At 36.9% G+C, this 22220-nt stretch overlaps 1 protein-coding gene across 3 annotated transcripts in view; it reads left to right on the top strand.

Annotated features, from left to right (window-relative positions):
* Nucleotides 1-22220, top strand: part of LRGUK (leucine rich repeats and guanylate kinase domain containing) — a 137438-nt gene that overhangs the window by 18806 nt on the left and 96412 nt on the right. For all 3 annotated transcript variants that reach the window (XM_073238443.1, XM_073238444.1, XM_073238445.1), the window contains exons 6-8: nucleotides 7046-7170; nucleotides 11177-11320; nucleotides 16353-16433. In XM_073238443.1, the coding sequence (XP_073094544.1) occupies nucleotides 7046-7170; nucleotides 11177-11320; nucleotides 16353-16433 (350 nt within the window). The remainder of the gene's footprint in view (nucleotides 1-7045; nucleotides 7171-11176; nucleotides 11321-16352; nucleotides 16434-22220) is intronic.

The following is a 22220-nucleotide window of genomic DNA, read 5'->3' as shown; positions in this document are numbered from 1 at the left end:
GTTCATTACAAACTAAAATTAAGTTAAAATCCTTATTTGAAAAACCAATGAAACCCAAACATTGAAGAGTGAAGCTTCCAATAATGAGCAAGTACTTTCAAAAATTTAGAAGGCATAGTCAATATTCATTCTAATGAGGTTTCTTTGATATCCAAACCAGACGAGGAAGAATAAGAGAAAGGAAAATGAGACTCATTTTATTCATGACATAGATGAAAAAAGGTAATCTTAAACAAAATATTAGCAAACTGATTCTGACAACGAATGGGAAAAAAATATACCATGATCAAGTTGTTTATCTCATGAATGTAAGGGTGGTGTAATATAAGAAAGCCAGCAGATGTCATGAACTACATTAGCAGATTAAGGGAAATAAACTACATGATCAGCAGATACAGAAACTCAATAGATATAGAAAATTTAATAAAATCCAGTACCCATTCACACTTACTAATCTCTTACTAAACTAGTAATAGGGAATTTCCTTGACTTGATTCAGAACATCTACACAAATACTAGGAACAAACTTTTTCCTAATTGGAGACATGTTCTCTAACTCTTTAAAATCAGAAACAAGGGTGAGGATTTAGTAATATGGGTAACTGTTGAACCGCTGTGTTGTATACTTGAAACCAATATAAGATTATATATCAATGATGCTTCAATAAAAAAAAATCATTAACAAGACAAGAATACCTACCCTTGTCACTTCTATCCAGTATTGGTTATGCCATAAAACAAGAGTAAGAAATTAAAAGTATAAAGATTTATAAGGAGAAAATAAAAGTCATTCTTTGCACATGATATGATTGTCTATGGAGAATATCAAAAAGAACTTGCAATAAGTTACTTTCTTATTGTTCTGAGAGTTCAACAAAGTAGATTGATATGACTTCAATAAACAGAAATCAACTGCATTTCTCCACATCATAAACAGAAAGCACAACTTTAAAAAGAAACACCATTTATAAGAACAATAAAATGGACCCTATTAAAGATGAATTAAGACCTGTAGGGGGAAACATAATAAAACTTTATTGAAGGATATTAAAGTCCTAGATAAAGAGAAATATATCCCATGTTCCTGGATAAGAATATGTATAAGAAGAATTTTAGAGAAAATGAGATAAGATTAAAAACATGAAGAGATGTCAACTTCATCTGATTAGAGGAATGCAACTCAAGACCATATGAGGTATATCCATTCATTTGACAAAATTTAAGAACTCTAAAAATACCAAGTATTGAAGAACAAATAGATCAAGAGGATCTCTTTTTTTCTTCCTTTTTGGAAAACAGTTGTGTACTATCTGACAAAGTTGAACATCTAAATTCCCTATGACTTAGCACTTCATTCCTATATATGGGAAGTTTAGCATATGTGTATCTGGGGGCTTGTATAAGAATGCCCATAGTAATACTAGCTGTAATAGGAAAAAAAATTGAAATAACCTGCATGTATGGGAAATAAGAGAAAACATTAATTATGGTACATTTCTACAATAGTTTATCATATTGAGCTGAAAATGAATGAAATATATCTCTATGCAGCAATAAGGATGAATCCTAATAAAACTGAATATAATTTAGGTATAAACCCAAAGGGGAAAGGGAAGAGGAAATAGACAATTCAGCTTAGTAATTATCTCTGAGAAAGGGACAACAGGATGTGACAGAGGCGCACAAGATAGACGTAAGTTACTGCTAATATTCTACTTCTTAAACTGCAGGTGGTCATGGTTTCAAGAATGTTCATTATATTTTTCAAAGTAAGTAAGAGCAGGCTTTGTATGGGCCAATGATGTCCCTGTGTCCATTAACATTTTTAAAATCTGAAAATGATAAATTAATGTATTTGAAAACAGTTATTTACCAAACTTCAAACCTAGATGTATCAGAATACCCTGCAGGGCTTGTTAAAACACCTCTTGCTGGCGTCCATACTAGAGCTTCTGAGTAGGTCTGGGTGGTACCTGCGAGCCTGCATTCCTAACAAATTCCTAAGTGATGCTAATACTGCTGGTCTAAAGACTCCACTTTGAGATCCACAGTTTAAGCTAATCAGTCCTCTCTATTATACTTCATGAGGCTTGCTTTTCTAATCTGATGCCACGCCTTTTGTCCTTTTATGAATGCTTTAAAAGTTTAGCTGTTATCATTTTTATACTTTTTAAATTTTTGTTCAAGCTTTCCTTAGTGGGTATATACATCTTTTCCATTTGAGGGGGAAAAGCAGACTTCTGTTTAAAGTTAAATAAAAGTACTATCAATTTTAAAAAACAATTACATTTAAAATAAACTTCTGTTAAACTAGCAATGCTGACAATGTGACTGTAGTACAGTTGACCCTTGAACAACATGGGGTTTAGGGACACGGCCCCCTACTCCCTGCACCACGTAATTGAAAACTCACATATAACTTTTTACTCCCCAGAATTTTTCTATCAATAGCCTGCTGTTGATTGGAAGCCTTACAGATAATGTAAATAGTCAATTAACACGTATTTTTTGTTATTTGTATTATATATTGCACTCTTACAATAAAGTAAGCTAGAGAAAAGAAAATGTTTTTCCAAATTACTGGAAATATCCAAAAAATTTTACAATATATCTACTGAAAAAAGACTGGATATAAGAGAACCTCTGCAGTTCAAGCCTGTTTTGTTCAAGAGTCAACTATAGATTATATTAATACCTCAGAATGAATTGTTGACTATAAGATAATAACTTTTTAGTTTATCTTATTATGCTATTTTTGTCCTTCCATATGTAGATAACTGATGATTAATTGATGCTCTTCCTAAACCACAAGACGATAAACTTTGCCAAGGATAAGTAAATTCGCTTAGTCTTAAGGAAGGATGCGGTTTATAGTCTATTTGTAAATATGGACTGATCGTTCATTGGAATTTGTTTTATCATTATAGAATCAGAGAATTTTAAAAAGTGATTCATAGAATTTTTAAGTCCAGGACTTTGGAGATCATGTAGTGCTAACTGTTCTTTAATGGAAGAGGAGCCTGAGGCCCAGGGAGGTTCAGCACCTTGTCCAAGATTATTGGGTAAATAGTGGAATTGGGACTCATCTTCTGAATTCCCAGCATTTTGCCCATATTGTGATTCATTGAGTAATTACAACTTTTATCACATAGCCATTTAAAGTATATTAGCATTTCATTTCTTAGAGAGATTCACTCCCACGGTGAGGAATATTTTTCACCGTAGAGTGATACAGATCTTTCAGGATTGGTTTGGATAAAAGCATCCTTGTGGTTCTCTCTGCTCAGAAGATTGGGATGGATTTCCTACTTACTTCTCCATAACTGTTTTCTATACACCCAAACCATCATTTACGATTGTAGACAAATGAGTAAGAGTGAATACTGAACTAATGAATAATTCATGTCAAGCACTGTGAACTGCTGACAGGATCGCCAAATGTAAGAATATATTGTTGGGCTTTTCCCCAGCGGTAAAATTATGCAGTTGTGCCACTTGGTTCCTTCACTCAATTTCCATGAAGATCTAAAAATTCACTGTGAAGATTTATCCACAGAATTGTAAGACGTTAGCGCTGGAATGCAGCATGATGAGTTTGAGTTCCTCGAGTCTCTTTCTCCTAATAGTGACCTTTTAAAATTAAAACATCTCCAAGAAGATTAACCCAGTCAGCTAATTCATTGTCACAGTTCAGTTACTTTTCAGATTATATTTCTCCTTATCAGAAAGTCCTGAAACCTATGAAAGAACATCAAAGAATAATATTAGGAGGAAGGTCAAGTAACATTTCATGAAGTTTCTTAAAATAAGAAAGCAGGAAATTGGGGAGATAAAGGCATTTCTGAAAGCAAGCTGCAAACTCAGAGCTCTGCGTGGACCAGTCCTGCATAAGGACCGTCATCATTGCTTCTGGTGACAAATGATGTGACTGTGGGAGTAACTGCAAAGGGGAGGGGGAGGAACTGTTGTGCCATTATAAAAAGTACTCTTTACTCAAGAACCTGATTCATTTCTAGTGCTTGGGAAAGCTGGGAAACAGGAAACAATTTTTCTGAAGTGAACATACTTCTCAGCAGAGATGTTCGATTCCTCACCCTTTGCCCCAGTGCTGTGAGTGACCACAGTCGTACAGCAGAAGCCAGGCTATGATTACAGGGAGGCATCTTTAGGCCTCCTCGTTTGCAATACTAATTTCATAAAACAGGCCTTGCCATACAAGTCAAGCTGGATGTACCAAGGGAGCTGTGGTTAGCCTCTAATGTCTTGGCAAATCGCTGTATGCACAGTAAAGCTTTCCTTTTCAATCTCCATTATCTCTTGATAATTTCAGGATCCCTGTTTTCTAGTGTTCTGATCCTTGCTTGCTTCCCATGGGAATGTTCCCTAACTCAGCTACCCACTAGCATTTGTTTTATTCTTTGCCATAATTCAGAGTATCTTTATTTTGGTTGGAGCAGAGCTACCAGGACCCCAGTGCTCCTGAAATGGGACTTAGAGACTTATCGCTTCCTCTGCTAAAAGACAGATGGCCATTTGACATTTTCCTTGCCTAATTTTTCTTTCCAAAGACTGCTACTCCAAGGATATTCTAAGTTATTGTAGCTATATGAGAGTTTAATCTACTGTTTCCTATTTCACATTCTTTGTTGCATTCCATATTTGCAAAGATCTGCTCTTTGTTATATTTCCAGAAGGATGATTTAAATAGCTCAGAGAAAATGGAAGCAGAAAGGAGCACAGTGTTTGTGAACATGAATGTCTATTTGTAGAGCTATTCTGGCAGGAAGTTGTATAAAAGTAGACTAGGAAATGCATTTTGATGACAAGCAGAACTATGCTTCGGCACAATGATTGAATCTGAAAGGATTCAGTTTTCAGTGAAGGATTGATTTTCAGTGAAGCAAATCTAGGAATTTTTAGTTCATTTGGTAATGTTTTCTCATTGCTTCTAGTTGCCTAATTTACCTCTTTCTCTGGCCTAGGTCTTTTAAGAATCAATCTTTGCCTTGAATCTTCCATTTTGTGCTGTTGACCAAGAGGTAAAGGACGTAATTCCTTGGCCTCATGTGCTTGTAATTTAATAATGGTAACAGTACGTTATATTTGTCAGGTGCTGTAGGGTTTGTGCCACTCATTCGTACCCATTTTCTATTTTTTTCCCCATGATTTAGCTCTCTGCCTTCACAACAACTTTTTGCCTATCCCTGTGTGAGAGCACCATGGTGTTATCCCCACTTTATAAATGAAAAATCTGAGCAGAGAGAAGTCACATAACTAGTTATTAATAGAATTAGGATAAGTACAAATAATTAGAGGCAACATATATGTTTCTGTGATATTTACAATCCCTTCCTTCCTCTTTAAAATAAATTGTCATTGAATGGAAGGAGGTAGTTCCGGGATCATTGGAAGTTGACCGGAAAAGGCTTTGAGGAAGAAATTGTTTTTCTAAAGTCCATACTGAGAATTGGAATTACTGTGACTTATTTACACTTATAATAGGCTGCCAAATCGCCTCCAAAGTGGCTATACCAGAATGAAACTTCTCACCTACTAGTATGAAAAAATCTTTTCTTCCAAAACTTTAAAACATTTGCTAAACTGGTGGGTGAAGAACGGCATCCTCATCTGCATTCCACTGACTGTAGGTGATGCAGTGTCTTTTCGTGTGTTTAATATTAGCCACTTGGATTTGCTCTTCCGGGAGTTCCCTGGAGGTATTCTTTTTCCATTTCCTACTGGGGAGTTTGTCTTTTTTTTCCTACAAATTTATTTTCATTCTTTATGCATTTTAGGTAATAATCCTTTGTCTACTACCTATGTTGTAAATATGTTCTTCCAGTCCATCATCCGTTCTTACTTCTACAATTAAAAACAAATAGAAATAAGACAACGAGGTTCTCTCTCAAAAAGAAGTAAGATGTGGTTTAATGTGAATGTTAAAAAAAGAAAAAGAAAAGGAAAAAAGTGGAGTTTGAAATTAAGTCCTAAAGAATGGGCATGATTTAAAAAGGAATAGGAAAGCAATATGAAAAAAAAAGATACACTGATAATAATAAAGTTACTGGCACATTCTAGAACTGCAGAGAAGACTGACTTGGCAGAACTGGAGAGAGTTCTTCCTGGATTATAATGGGGATGAAATCGGGTAAATAGGTTTTGCTTCAGGTGAAGGTCCTTAAATTCCAGAGTTAGGAATTTGGAATTCATACTACGAGAAGTTTTCCATTGAAGCAGGATAAGCAATCAACATTTTGAGAAACAGAACCTGCCTACAGTGTATATGCTGACTTGAGGGTGGGAGGAAATGTGCGTTAGAGGCACCCCTGTGCTAAGGCTGAATAAGTTGTCGAAGGAGTGAGTGAAAAGGATGGGAATAATTAAAAAGATGTGTTGAAGCAAAAAATGCCAGTCATGGCGAGTGGTTTGGAAGCCTGCAGATTATGAGGGGCTGAGAAAATGGTGATGTCTGAGTCTACTTGGCAGGGAAACTGAGCTTTGGGGGAATGAGATCAAATCTTGGAATTTGCCGATGATACTGAGGACAGAGGGAAGTAAGTAGAATTTTTGACTTTGAGATTTCCGTTTTAGCTGACTGTTAACAGATAAAACACAAAAAATAAGTTAAATTTTAAAATGACTAGGAACTTAATCCACAGAGGAAATGAAGGCAGAGTTTAGGCCTTACTTATTTTAAAGGGAGACGAGAAGCCAATGTAGATGGAGAGAAAAAGCTGTTTCTCTCTATATCACGATATTGACTTTGACAGGCGAAAAATGTTTTTACTCACCAAATTAAATGCAACTGACTACACTCAAAACCTATGCCTTTTAAAAAATAGATATATTATTTCGAATGGTGCTAGAATTAACTTCTATATGAAAAATATTTCAAGATTTAGCATTCATTCTGTACGGGGCATGTGGTATACCACTTTATTTATGCTATTGGCTGATATTTCTAAAGATGCTTTGACACTGATTCTTTTTTTCTCTTCAGAATATTCCTAATAACATTTTCCTTAAACATAGTCATGGTATAAAGGCAACGAGATCACAGAAATCAGTGGACTAGAGCTCTGCCGCAATCTAACTCACCTCAGTTTGGCCAAAAACAAGATCGCAACAATTAAGGGCTTAAGCATGTTACCAATCAAAGTACTTTGTCTGGTGAGTCTAACAAAAATGTTATTGTTTATAGAAGTTCTAGTTTAAGTTTTAGTAAATATATAAATGATAATTAGGATTTTTCAAATTTGTAAAGAGCTAATTCCTTCATGAAATGTTACTGTCTTCAGTTTTGTTTGTTCCTTTCCATATCTGGGGTGTGTGTGTGTGTGTGTGTGTGTGTGATCAATATTTCATGCTAAAGTAAAATGCTTTTCTAATTTGGTATCCAAATTCAATTTGTTAGAAGATTGACTTTTTACACTGAAAAAGAATGGTATACTTTTTAATGACTATGAAAAAATATATTTCATTAATGTATCAATGTCTTATTGATGAAATAATATTCAAGCATGTATAAACATAATGTTTAGTGTGGTTAATACTTAATTGCTCTCAATTGAGCCACAAGATGTTTTCTAGGCTCTGAATGTTGGTTGTTCTTTTCTATCGATATATGCTAGTCCCCCATTTTAGAAATCCAGAATTAGTGCTAAGAGTAAATGAACAATTCCAGTCATGAAGTTTAAATGTTTAATTTTTTTCCCACAGAGAGCACTCTTCTTAAGCCATATGACCTGCTGTGTGACTGAATGAAACTACAGATAATTTCTTAAAAAAGATCAGGATCTTATTTCCAAAGATATATACAGCATTTTTGAAATAACAGTATAGGTCACTAGTTTGGAGGCTGATACTGTATTGCGTGGATTATTGAGGATTCTTTCTCCTACCCTTCCTCCTCTCCCCTACTTCTTTCCCTTGAGTGGCTTTGCTCTTCTTACATTTGTCACAAGGCTGGTAGCTTATTAGCTTCTTACTTGAACTAGCTCGTAGGACAGTACTGAACCGCTGTTTGAAATGATGTCTTGGCTTGTGTGCATAAACAAAATACTATTTTACCTTACTTAGCCACAGATGGCTAAAGGTTGGCTATGTGTTAGTTTTTCTTTCCCTAAGCTTGGAGCCTGATTTGTTTTTTCAAGACCCTTCTCTCCTTATAATGAGTTAAGTGAGGGTAAAGTATTGGTTCCCAGTATGGAGAATGGAACTAAGGCATGGAAAGGCTTAATAATTTCCCTGAGGTTTCATGTTTCCTGCCCATTGAGGCATGTTGGCAAAGCATAAATAAATGAATTTGATACATTGGATTGCATATTTAAAAATTATAAAACAAAGTCACATTTTAAAATTCTGATAATTTGAAAGCTTACTGGCAGTATGTACTATTCGATTTGTTGCTTGTCAGAACCTAACCTTTCCCTACATGTCTTTGTGTGTTGGCATTCCCATTAACTAAGTGGAATGTGATATGTGGGAAAAGATAGATGAGTATCTGCAGGGAATGAGAAGTGAACTCATTATTAAGAATAATGATACAGGTCGCCCGGCTAGCTCAGTCAGAAGAATAATGATCCATAGAACTTTTATCCTAAGAGTCTGTTTCAATAACTAAATAAGTAATCCATGTGGACAGTTCCATCTCAAGGAGCTTTTAGAGAAGGCATAAAGGACCTATTTTTTCTACAACTGATAAGGCAGATTTTTCCATCTCTGCCCCCATCACCCAAGATGAACTAGACAATACAGACAATGCCATCACTCATTTTCCTTAAAGTTTTTGAGAATGGTGTTTCACTTCCAAATATTATGTAAAATAAAATGATACACATTTGTTTCAACAGTTTTTAATGCTTTTATTTTTTAATTCGTGGAATCAGAAAAACAGTTGCTTTACTATTGGAATATATAATTCATTTCACAATTTTGAAAAAAATAATAATTCACTATATAAACCAATTGTTAAATGTCCACCATCAACTATTATGATACCCATAAAGGAAAAATGTGGTTCCCTTATGGGCTACTCTGTCAACCACATCTCTTAGTAAGTAAGGACAATGCATTCCAAACTTGAATATTCGTTTTCTCTTAGAAGAGCCACTTGTTTTTTCCCTCCCAAATTGTGGAGATTGAGAATATTTCTTATTTCATGTAGTTAAGAAAATAACTTCTCTCTAAATGCCCCCTCTCCCCTGCTAATCATGATGAAACAAGCAAGAAGTTGGAAGAAAATGGACATGCAGAAAATGGACGTCCACTTTGTGGAGTGATATGATACATCAGTTTTTCATCATTGAATAAAGGGTTTGACTGGATGACCTTCAACTCAGAAATTGTTTAATTCTGCCTATTTCTCAATTCTGCTTGCTTTTATGGCCATAGGCTATCTAATTAAACTTTTCTGTGTCTCACTCCACTCTTAAGCATCTACCACTTTGAAACCCATCAGAGGCACTGTAAAGAATTATTACAATCCATCTTCCACATCTACAATACTTCAAAGTTCCTAGAGAAAAAGTGTATTGTACATAAATATTATATGTGGGCACATTTTAAATAGGATATTGAGGTCTTATTTCAATAAGTTAATGTGGATATTATGTTGAGTGTAGTTTTTTTCTTTCCCTTTTCTGTTACACTTTCTAGAACTTTTTTGAACTCTGAACAGTAGAAAATTTGATTTAACTTAGGCAAATAGGGTTATGAATATATTTTCCTTCTTATTATGGAATTTTTCAAACATATATAAAAAAAGGGAATAGTTTAATAAGCCCCCTTGCACTATCACCCACCTTTATAGGTTATCAACATTCTATTAATACATTTTAAAGAGCCATGGAATTATACTAATGAACACAAATCTTGCTCATTACTGACATCTTATGAAAAGTAGCATAAAAATGAGCTCTTGCTATTAAATATACCAGGAAACATGTACCAGGAAAAATATTGTAGCTGGAAGAGAATACTATAATTTTTCAGTTAAGTGCTCATTAAAAGTTTAAAGGTGGGCATATCACAGCATTAGTTGAATCCTCAAAATTCTCTTTATGATGATTCTCAGCTTAAACTAAAAGTTTAATTTTACTGTGTTATTTTTATACCTCAAGGCTAAGGAACCCAAGGTATTATGAGTATGTTGGAAAGTATACAAGAGAATGCAAATTATTGTTGTCACGGGCACATGGGGTTGGGAAAGAGGACAACATTTGAGTCTTAAATCTTTATTTTATGCTCATTGTCTGAGAGGTACTTACATGTGAATTGTTAAAGAACTCAGTTTAATCATCTGCTATTGAATAACAAGCCATGCAAGTGTCGTGGTGTGAAGGAAATTTGTTAGCCAGCAGCTCTTCAGTCCGAGCTGGATTCAGCCAGGTGTTTCTTCTGCTGGTGTAGCCTCATTCAGCTGGCATATCGGCCCCGGGGCCGGGCTCAGCGGGGATTCTGGGATGGCTGGGGTGTTCCTCGCAGGGCTCCCCTCCGCGTGACCTCTCCACAGAGTCTCTCTATCAGAATAGCTAGAGTTCTTACGTGGTAGCTCAGGACTCAAAGACACAAAAGGAGAAGCTGCAGACCTTCTTAATTCTTCTTGGAACTGGCACACTTCTGCCATATTCTTGGGGGAAAGCGAGTCACAGGGCCAGTCGGAATCCAGAGGAGGGAACTGCACAAGGGCGTGGGTAACTCAAGGGCTGTATCAGATTACCACATGCCTCATGATAAGAAATGATTATATTGAGATATTTCTGCAAACAAATTGTATATGAGAATTACAATATTCAAGTGATTTACCTAGTGGTGATTAAAGAACTGTATTAAATTTTTATTTCTAAAGATAAACATGAAACTATACTATCATTAGGCTTAAGATATGCAATGTTAAAAGCTTATGCTACCTAGCTTTTGTACTGATTTGAACATTCATCTTGCTTTAACTTTAGTGAGAATATTATATTCTGAGTCTTCCAGCAGAAAACCTAGGATTTCTTTCTGGGGTGTATGTGTATGTATTTAGGGAGGTGAATGATGGAAATGGGAAGGGCGGGGACAAGAATGGCTTACTGGTTTTAAGAGATTTGGAGCAGTATACAGAATGGAAAACTTGTTATGCTTTCTCTTACTGGAGGCCTCTCAGACATTAAGTGTATTTTATCAATTTTAGAGCAATAACGAGATTGAGAAGATCACAGATTTGGAGGACCTAAAAGCCCTGCAGATTGTGGATCTGTCCCACAATCAGATCAGTAGTCTCCAAGGCTTGGAGAATCATGACTTTTTGGAAGTGATCAATGTAGAGGATAATAAGGTAATTTCATACTTTATGTATCTTGGTTTCATTGTCTACATAAGAGGACATACTAGGACCTATTATTGGGTTCTCAAGGGTTGTCACATTAAATGCCAGCTTGCAAAGTTTATTCTGGAAATTCTCCTGGAGAAGTAGTTGCAGAGGACTGTGTTTTGTTTTTGTTTTTTAAATAAATACCTAAAGTTCTTATGTTTTTCAAATTTGATGGTTCCTAATCGCATTGTTTTAAAGGTTTAAACTGCAACCAAGTGGATGTGACTTTTTGAAGTAGATGTGTTTGTGTGAAATTTTATTTAGAATGATGAATTTGGAATGCCTGAAATGTCAGAGCAGGGAAATTAGAGACATGAGAATAGCCAAAGGCTGGTGTTGCCCCTGCCTACCATTTAAAGAGAAGAGGAAGTGAATTCTTACATCCTACCAGTAACAGTAGTGTATGTTCCCAACCTGTATGAGTTGTGATTGGATTTACTCAAATTTTCATATCTGGCTCAAGGCACACTTTCACAAATTATATAAATAGGCTCTTACTCTTAACTATACCTCATGTTTAATAAAGCAGTTATGCTCATAATTATGGTATATCTGACTTTTTATGCAGTAAGATCTATAATATGATTTTATTCTTTTTGATTACTTCATCACATTTTTTAGAAGGATTTCATAAGGAAGTTGAATGTTTATTTCTTCTCGAAAATGGAAAGTTTGGGCTGACCCTGAAAGAGACATTGGTCCTAGCTGGGGTGAGATGTAATGCTGTGGAAACATTTCTCTGCTCACAGTGGTGGTGTTCAGTGGGTGTCTGTGACTCTCCAGTAAACTCCATTGGCTGTTAGATTTCTAAAAATCAAGAGAAGACAGACTATAGATCTGGAAAGAAATAGATTCTTAAGAGACAAAACTGTTCATTTTTGTTTTCACTTGATTTATATGTTAAATTGTTCTGTCAACTTCTAAAACTATTTCCAATGGCCAACTTTTATTCACTGTGCTGTTGTGCATCTTTATGAAGGTAGCACAATCTCTGTTTTATATAGTTTTTCTGTCTTCTTCATGAAATGGCTGTTAAAATGGCTCTGACATATGTACAGGGGGTGTTGGCAAGGTGGACTGCACTCATTAAGTCCCAACTCAGTGCATCTCAGGACTCAGGAAAAGGAGTAATCATAGTAATAACAGTTACAGTCATAAAATAGCCTAGAGGTAGTCATTAAGTATTTATGCATAAGGCACTCGTCTAAGCACTGTACATATATCATTTCATTTAATCTTCATTATAACCTGGTTTTTATTGCTATTTTATTGTTGAAGAACCCAGGGCTCAGAGAGTTCAAGTAACTTGCATAAAGTTACATATCCAGCAAAATAGCAGAGACAGGATTCAAATACGGAATGCTTTGCTTCTAGAGTCAGTGTTCTTCACCCTACAAAAGACAGTAAATGAAATGCTAATGGCCCTTCCTCTAGAAATGGTGTGATGCTCTAGAAGAGAGCTTTCTGGTAGAAATATGATGCTAGCCCTATATGTGAGCCACATATGCAGTTTTAAATTTTGTAGTAGCTACAGTAAAAAAAGATAAAAAGAACAGATAAAATTAATAATGTATTTTATTTAGCCCAATACTTCCAAAATATCATTTCAACATGTAATCTACATAAAAATTATTGATGAGAGATTCTATATTCTATTGCTGCACACTAAGTTTTTGACATCTGGTGTATACTTTACACTTATAGTACATCTAAATGCATCCTAGCCGTACTCCAAGTGCTAAGTAGCCCCATGTGGCTAGGAACTACCGTCCTGGATAGCAATGGTCTAGAAAGGCCTCATGAATAATATTTTGTTCTCTTTTATTTCAAGAGACTTTTCAAATTACATTTGGAAGAGTTTAGTGGAAAAGGGAGTATTGTTAAGTGAAGAAAGGAGTTTGTAATTTTCAAATGTTAAGAGCGACTCCATAAAAAAAAGTGGCCACGTGTCCCAAAGGGGGGCTCCTTTGGCAACAATTGTGTCCATAACAATAACATAATTCCCTGGTTCCCCACTGGGCCGGTCGGGGAGCAGCAAACAGTACTTTGAAATATTCTTTGAGCCATCCAAAATTTCCTCAGAGACTTCTCCAGCACCACTGAGGATACTGTGCATCAGGGATGGAAAATTTATCATATAAAGGAAACATAACACTGCTTTTGCTTCTCATGTGATTCATTTGATGTTAAGAATATTGTTATATTGGTAGCACTTTCATCAGTGTATTTACTTGGTTGAAACATTGCCACACCTTTGCATGATCATTAAAACATTTAAGTTCCTTTGCAAATGTTTCCCATCAGCTGGTGTTCTGGGGAACCTTTGCTACTCTCCGCTTTATAGAACTTGTTAGATTTGATGTCATTTTTACCATTTAAAACTCATCCCCAAAATGTTAACTGTATTACAACCTCAGTCCTTTCTTCTAGAAGCAAGATACTGGTCAGGAGTTACTTAGAGAATGCTGTTTTACTTCTCTCTGTCTTCGTGGCATTATTTCACAAATCAGTCGGTCTGTCTATCTAAAGAAAAGGCCTTACCAGGCCCCTTTAGGTCTGGAGGTGGGCCTTGGAGAGCGTGGCCTAGAGAGAAATGGCAAAAAAAAGAGTCGACTAAACCGCTGGTCCTACAAAGTCGAAGTTGACAGGCTTCTGGGGGCTGGGGAGCAGCCAGTAGGAACAGAGGAGGTTTGAGAAGAGAGTCTGGAATCCGGGAATCAGCTGTGCTGGTATGACATTCTTAGCAGCAGATGACGGAAGCTCTCTCAGTATATAACCATTCTGGCAGTATTTGTCTTTAAGTCACTTGGGGTGCTGTACTCCTACACCTTCTGTGAGCATCTGTGACACACACAGCTGTGGGTCTTGGCATTTGAGGAGAGCAGATGTGAGGGTGAGTCTGCTGCAGGGCGAGGGCTCCAGAGCAGGCAGTGTCTGCTGCAGATTCCTCATGCAGCAGCTGGGGAACTAGAGGCCAGGCTACTCCACGTTTGCTCGCCCTCTGCCTTACCAACCTCATCCTACCCTTGGAAGGACTGGGAGCAAAGCCAGATCTCTCTCATTTGACTCCTAAAAGACTGGCTGATCCCAGCTGACATCTTAATGACAAAAGAATTGTTTGTAGTCCACGATTCTGTTCATGGTGTTCGCAGCATTTCAAGATCTTTCCATGTTAATCACCATAGATGTTGCCATCTTGTAAAATGTGTTCCTGTTATGGGACCGTACCATGACTCATTTAATCACATAATGGTGGAGTTTTTAGGACTTTGAAAATGTTTTCGATTTTCCTAAAAATGTTACGCTGAATGTTCTCGTATCTAATTCGTACCTCATGATCTCTTCAGTGTAAACTTCTTGAGGGGAGACAGCTGGTTCATAGCTTATGCATGTGTAACACATCAGTTTGCCCTTTGGAAAGAACATGCCACTCTCCGTTCGCCGCCAAGGTCTGCAACTGCACGTGGCCAGGATTTGTTGCTAAGACATGGTGACTACAGGAAAATATCTCCTCCTAACGTTTCTGTCAGGCCCAAGCATAAAGGCTGTGCGCTAGAGGGAAGTCAAACCATCATTCAAAAGTTCTGACAGGGCAGTGTGAACCAAGCTGACTTCCACCTTCCTGAATAACACAATAAAAACAGAAATCCTTTCATTTTGTAGACAATGGAAATGACAGTCTAATGGCCAGTCTAGTCGTCTTGCGGAAAGAGCTGCGTATAATAACATAATGTTGCTGTGACTAGACTGATGTGTGCAAATTGTGTTTTATAAATCTGAATTTGCCTTTCATTATGTATCTTTGAAAATGGCATCCTTTGAACATGGCACATATACCCCTGACTTACTGTTGGGAATAGTTTCCATTTAAGCTGCATTTTGTGGTTGGGTTAACTCAGGAATTACCAGTGACTCTGCTGTTGAAGCGCTTTTACAATGCATGCAAATGACTTAGGGAGCAATATAAACAAAGAAGTGATTATTAATTTTTTGTAAAAGTTCAGTCTCTGCCTTTGAAATAAAATGACAGTTATGCTAATGACAGGAAATCTAAGTAAAATTGTTTATCTTTAGTGGAAAATTCAGACGTGCTGCAACCCAAGCTCTATCCTTGGATAGATTAAGGAACTCTCAAGTTTTTCCTTACTTTTTAGAGTTGTGATCCAACCTACACACAAAGCATAGAACATAAATGTACAGTTTTAAAAAACAGTTTTCCAGTGAACACCCAAGTAGCACCCATGTCAAGAAGTATGTCAGTTTTCTATTTTTAATTTTTAAGCTTTCCTTAAAATAATTATCTCTTAATGAAAAGATGATAGACTACACATGTGCATGCAGTAAGAAGGCTTCAGCAGCCACAGAGAACCAGACTAGCAGAAGCAGTGTCGGGAGGGAAGTCCAGGACGGGTTAGAGGTGAGGTGGCTGGAGAACCAGGTCACCCTTGCATACACTTTTTGTACTGTTTCTCTGATTCTATATACTATTTGATTGCTACCTGAAAACAAACATGGCTGAGATGAGGACCACCTCACTGTTCTCCAGTCAGAGAGGACAAAAGCACATGTGGGGGGTGTGCTCACATTTATCGAGGGGCATATGCAAAAATTCCATTGGTTTCAAGTATACAACACAGTGGTTCAACTGTTACCCATGTTATTAAATCTTCGCCCCAACTAGTGCAGTTGCTGTTCTGTCAACATAGAAAGATGTTACAGAACCATTGACTATATTTTCCATGCTGCCCTTCCATCCCCAGGAACAGCTTATATTATGATCGAGATCTTTGTGCCTCTTTATCCCCATCACCTACCTCACCCACCCACACCAGCCCCACGCCCATAGTAACCACCAGTCACGTCTCAGAGTCTATGAATCACAGGGTAATTTTTGTAATGAGTTGAATTTAAAGGATCCAAAGTAGCTCCTCTTATGTTGTTTCCTATTATCTTTATGCCTGTAGTCTATGATAATTTTTTTTTCTTTCTTGAACAGATTGCAGAGCTGGGTGAGATAGAAAACCTTGCAAGTCTACCTCTCCTTCGAGTTCTCAATCTGCTAAGAAATCCAGTTCAGGTGAGAGATCATTTATATCAAGGGAGGGAGCATGAAGACTTTCTTGGAATAATACTTCAAGAGGTAGTTTTGATTAGGAACGTCAAGAATGTGAATACAATGTGATCCCCTTCATTCTGTCTTCGAAAACAGAAGGATTAAGGGAAATAGCACCTTACGTCACTGTCAGTGAAAGGGAAGCCTGTAATTCCCTATCCCGTGTGGCCGTGCGTGACTCATCCAGGTGGTAATGAAGATTGCAGGAGGGAGCTGCTGAGATTGTCGAGTGGTGTCCTTTTACATTAGAGAACGCAGCATGCTGGAGGCATAGACAGAATATGGCTCCTATTTTATAACTAGGGAAGGAAAGGCTAAGATTAGATACCTGAAGTGATTTGTCTTAATATGGCTGTGAAATTGGTGTTGTTGTAAAATGACTATAGAAGAAGATAATGTTTCCTACAGATTCTTTACCTGTGGGATTCAAAGATCCGTGACTGTTTTTCAGACCTCTCTCTCCTTCCACTGATAAGTCCTTTCTTCCTTAGCCTCTGTCTCTCCCTCTTTGTCCATTTGTCCTTCAGTACACTTCTCTACCTACCCTTCACTTACCTTTCCATAGACTCTTGAATTTGTATATATCCCTGAATACTTTTCTTTTTATGTGTATCTTGATGAATGTATCTGGACAGGCAAAAAGCCAAAATCAAAATGAAAACTATGATTTAAAAATAGAAATAACCTGTGGCATGGGAGTACTGGCAGACAATTTGAAAGCATCTCTGGGAAAGAAAGGAGTAGGGCTTAAAGTGCCCATCAGCCCCCAGTTTCGGGTCCATGGACTGTTTGTGCTTATGTATAAATAAATATCACAACCATTTCATACCCGTTAACTCATTTATGTACACAAACTCCCCCATTTACACATTAAAGTACACACAAGAGACCTTTGTATGCTCATTTCGAATCCATTCTCATCTAGACAATGCATCAGCTACTAATATCTTTCACTTCAAAGATGTAGCTTCTTAATACAACAAACTTTCATTATAATTCTAAAAGCCAGATAATCCTAACACAGCAGATGGTTGGGAGTAATAAGGAATTTGTTCTATACATGAATATTATTTTATATTTGTGAAACAAATTCATAGTAAGTGATAAAAATTAATCCAAATACAAAGTAAAAAGAAATAATGTTCCATTATTTGCAATAATGAAACCCTTTAGAGTTAAAAGATAGAGTGTGACTCACTGGCCTTGGAGTCTTAGATGAAGTGTTTCACCCCTCTGAGGCTTAGTTGTTTTTCTCTTTAGAAATGAAAAGTTACCAAAGGGAAAGGGACTGGGGAGGTTGGGTGGGAAAGGAGGGAGAAGGGGAATAAGGGGCATTACGATTAGCACACATAATGTAGGGGGGAGCACAGGGAAGGCAGGATAGCACAGAGAAGACAAGTAGTGACTCTATAGCATCTTACTACACTTATGGACAGTGACTTGATAATGGGGGGAATCTAATAACCACAATGTTGCTCAAGTAACTGTATATTAATAATAGCAAAAAAAAAAAAAGAAATGAAGATAATTGTACCTTCCTGCTTATCTCACAGGGAAATTAAATAAATTACACATTTTTTTAAGAAAACAAACAGTTTTTTTTAATTTTGTTATCATTAATCTGCAATTACATGAAGAACATTATGTTTGCTAGGCTCTCCCCTACCCCAAGTGCCCCCCCACACCCCATTACAGTCACTGTCCATCAGCATAGTAAGATGTTGTAGAATCACTACTTGTGTTTTCTGTGTTGCAAAGCCCTCCCCTTTCCCCTACCCCCCACATTATACATGCTAATCATTATACCCCCTTTCTTCTTCCCTGCCCTTATCCATCCCTACCCTCCCATTCTCCCCAGTCTCTTTCCCTTTGGTAACTCTTAGTCCATTCTTGGGTTCTGTGATTCTGCTGCTGTTTTGTTCCTTCAGTTTTTCTTTTGTTCTTATACACCACAGATGAGTGAAATCATTTGGTATTTGTCTTTCACTGAGCATAATACCCTCCAGCTCCATCCATGTTGTTGCAAATTGTAGGATTTGTTTTCTTCTTATGGCTGAGTAATATTCCATTGTGTATATGTACCACATCTTCTTTATCCATTCATCTGCTGATGGACACTTAGGTTGCTTCCATTTCTTGGCTATTATAAATAGTGCTGCAATAAACATAGGGGTGCATCTGTCTTTTTCAAACTGGAGTGCTGCATCCTTAGGGTAAATTCCTAGAAGTGGAATTCCTGGGTCAAATGGTAAGTCTATTTCGAGCATTTTGAGGAACCTCCATATTGCTTTCCACAATGGTTGAACTAATTCACATTCCCACCAGCAGTGTAGGAGGGTTCCCTTTTCTCCACAACCTCGCCAACATTTGTTGTTGTTTGTCTTTTAGATGGTAGCCATCCTTACTGGTGTGAGGTGATATCTCATTGTGGTTTTAATTTGCATTTCTCTGATAACTAGCGATGTGGAGCATCTTTTCATGTGTCTGTTGGCCATCTGAGTTTCTTCTTTGGAAAACTGTCTGTTCAGCTCCTCTGCCCACTTTTTAATCGGATTATTTGCTTTTTGTTTGTTGAAGTGCGTGAGCTCTTTATGTATTTTGGATGTCAAGCCTTTATCGGATCTGTCATTTATGAAAATATTCTCCCATACTGTTGGGTACCTTTTTGTTCTATTGATGGTGTCCTTTGCTGTACAGAAGCTTTTCAGCTTGATATAGTCCCACTTGTTCATTTTTGCTGTTGTTTTCCTTGCCCGGGGAGATATATTCGTGAAGAAGTCACTAATGTTCATGTCCAAGAGATTTTTGCCTATGCTTTTTTCTAAGAGTTTTATGGTTTCACGACTTACATTCAGGTCTTTGATCCATTCTGAATTTACTTTTGTATATGGGGTTAGACAATGGTCCAGTTTCATTCTCCTACATGTAGCTGTCCAGTTTTGCCAGCACCATCTGTTGAAGAGACTGTCATTTTGCCATTGTATGTCCATGGCTCCTTTATCAAATATTAATTGACCGTATATGTTTGGATTAATGTCTGGAGTCTCTAGTCTGTTCCACTGGTCTGTGGCTCTGTTCTTGTGCAGTACCAAATTGTCTTGATTACTATGGCTTTGTAGTAGAGCTTGAAGTTGGGGAATGAGATCCCCCCCCACTTTATTCTTCTTTCTCAGGATTGCTTTGGCCATTCAGGGTCTTTGGTGTTACCATATGAATTTTTGAATTAATTGTTCCAGTTCGTTGGAGAATGTTGTTGGTAATTTGATAGGGATTGCATCAAATCTGTATATTGCTTTGGGCAGGATGGCCATTTAGACCATATTGATCAAGAAGATATTAATTCTTCCTAGCCAAGAGTATGGGATGAGTTTCCATTTGTTAGTGTCCTCTTTAATTTCTCTTAAGAGTTTTCAGGGTATAGGTCTTTCACTTCTTTGGTTAGGTTTATTCCTAGGTATTTTATTCTTCTTGATGCAATTGTGAATGGAATTGTTTTCCTGATTTCTCTTTCTATTAGTTCATTGTTAGTGTATAGGAAAGCCACAGATTTCTGTGTGTTAATTTTGTATCCTGCAACTTTGCTGTATTCCGATATCAGTTCTAGTAGTTTTGGAGGGGAGTCTTTAGGGTTTTTTTATGTACAATATCATGTCATCTGCAAATAGTGACAGTTTAACTTCTTCTTTACCAATCTGGATTCCTTGTATTTCTTTGTTTTGTCTAATTGCCGTGGCTAGGACCTCCAGTACTATGTTAAACAACAGTGGGGAGAGTGGGCAGCCCTGTCTTGTTTCCAATCTCAGAGGAAAAGCTTTCAGCTTCTCACTGTTCAGTATGATGTTGGCTGTGGGTTTATCATATATGGCCTTTATTATGTTGAGGTACTTGCCCTCTATACCCATTTTGCTGAGAGTTTTTATCATGAATGGATGTTGAATTTTGTCAAATGCTTTTTCAGCAACTATGGAGATGATCGTGTGGTTTTTGTCTTTCTTTTTGTTGATGTGGTGGATGATGTTGATGGATTTTCGAATGTTGTACCATCCTTGCATCCCTGGGATGAATCCCACTTGGTCATGGTGTATGATCCTTTTGATATATTTTTGAATTCGGTTTGCTAATATTTTGTTCAGTATTTTTGCATCTACGTTCATCAGGGATATTGGTCTGTAGTTTTCTTTTTTGGTGGGGTCTTTGCCTGGTTTTGGTATTAGGGTGATGTTGGCTTCATAGAATGAGTTTGGGAGTATTCCCTCCTCTTCTATTTTTTGGAAAACTTTAAGGAGAATGGGTATTATATCTTCTCTGTATGTCTGATAAAATTCCGAGGTAAATCCATCTGGCCCAGGGGTTTTTTTCTTGGGTAGTTTTTTGATTACCACTTTAATTTCTTTGCTGGTAATTGGTTTGCTTAGATTTTGTGTTTCTTCCTTGGTCAGTCTTGGAAGGTTTTATTTTTCCAGGAAGTTGTCCATTTCTTCTAGGTTTTCCAGCTTCTTAGCATATAGGTTTTCAGAGTAGTCTCTAATAATTCTTTGTATTTCTGTTGGGTCCATCATGATGTTTCCTTTCTCATTTCTGATTCTGTAGATGTGTGTTGATTCTCTTTTTCTCTTAATAAGTCTGGCTAGAGTCTTATCTATTCTGTTTATTTTCTCAAAGAACCAGCTCTTGGTTTCATTGATTTTTTCTATTGTTTTATTCTTCTCAATTTTGTTTATTTCTTCTCTGATCTTTATTATGTCCCTCCTTCTGCTGACTTTAGGCCTCATTTGTTCTTCTTTTTCCAATTTTGATAATTGTGACATTAGACTATTCATTTGGGTTTGTTCTTCCTTCCTTAAATACACCTGGATTGCTATATACTTTCCTCTTAAGACTGCTTTTGTTGTGTCCCACAGAAGTTGGGGCTTTGTGTTATTATTGTCATTTATTTCCATATATTGCTGTATCTCCATTTTAATTTGGTTGTTGATCCATTGACTATTTAGAAGCATGTTGTTAAGCCTCCATGTGTTTGTGAGCCTTTTTGCTTTCTTGGTACAATTTATTTCTAGTTTTACACCTTTGTGGTCTGAAAAGTTGGTTGGTAGGATTTCAATCTTTTTTAATTTACTGAGGCCTTTTTTGTGGCCTGGTATATGGTCTATTCTGGAGAATGTTCCATGTGCACTTGAGAAGAATGTGTATTCTGTTGCTTTTGGGTGTAGAGTTCTATAGATGTCTATTAGGTCCATCCGTTCTAGTGTGTTGTTCAGTGCCTCTGTGTCCTTACTTATTTTCTGTCTGGTGGATCTGTCCTTTGGAGTGAATGGTGTGTTGAAGTCTCCTAAAATGGATGCATTGCAGTCTATTTCCTCCTTTAGTTCTGTTAGTATTGATTTCACATATGCTGGTGCTCCTGTGTTGGGTGCATATATATTTATAATGGTTATATCTTCTTGTTGGACTGAGCCCTTTATCATTATGTAATGTCCTTCTTTATCTTTTGTTACTTTCTTTGTTTTGAAGTCCATTTTGTCTGATACTAGTACTGCAACTCCTGCTTTTTTCTCCCTATTGTTTGCATGAAATATCTTTTTCCATCCCTTGACTTTTAGTCTGTGCATGTCTTTGGATTTGAGGTAAGTCTCTTGTAAGCAGCATATAGATGGGTCTTATTTTTTTATCCATTCAGTGACTATATGTCTTTTGATTGGTGCATTCAGTCCATTTACATTTAGGGTGATTATTGATAGGAATGTACGTATT

The sequence above is a fragment of the Manis javanica genome, chromosome 6, assembly GCF_040802235.1.
Source record: "Manis javanica isolate MJ-LG chromosome 6, MJ_LKY, whole genome shotgun sequence".
Lineage (NCBI taxonomy): Eukaryota > Metazoa > Chordata > Mammalia > Pholidota > Manidae > Manis > Manis javanica.
The sequence above is the reverse complement of the archived record's forward strand: the minus strand, read 5'-3'. Positions and strand labels throughout refer to the sequence as shown.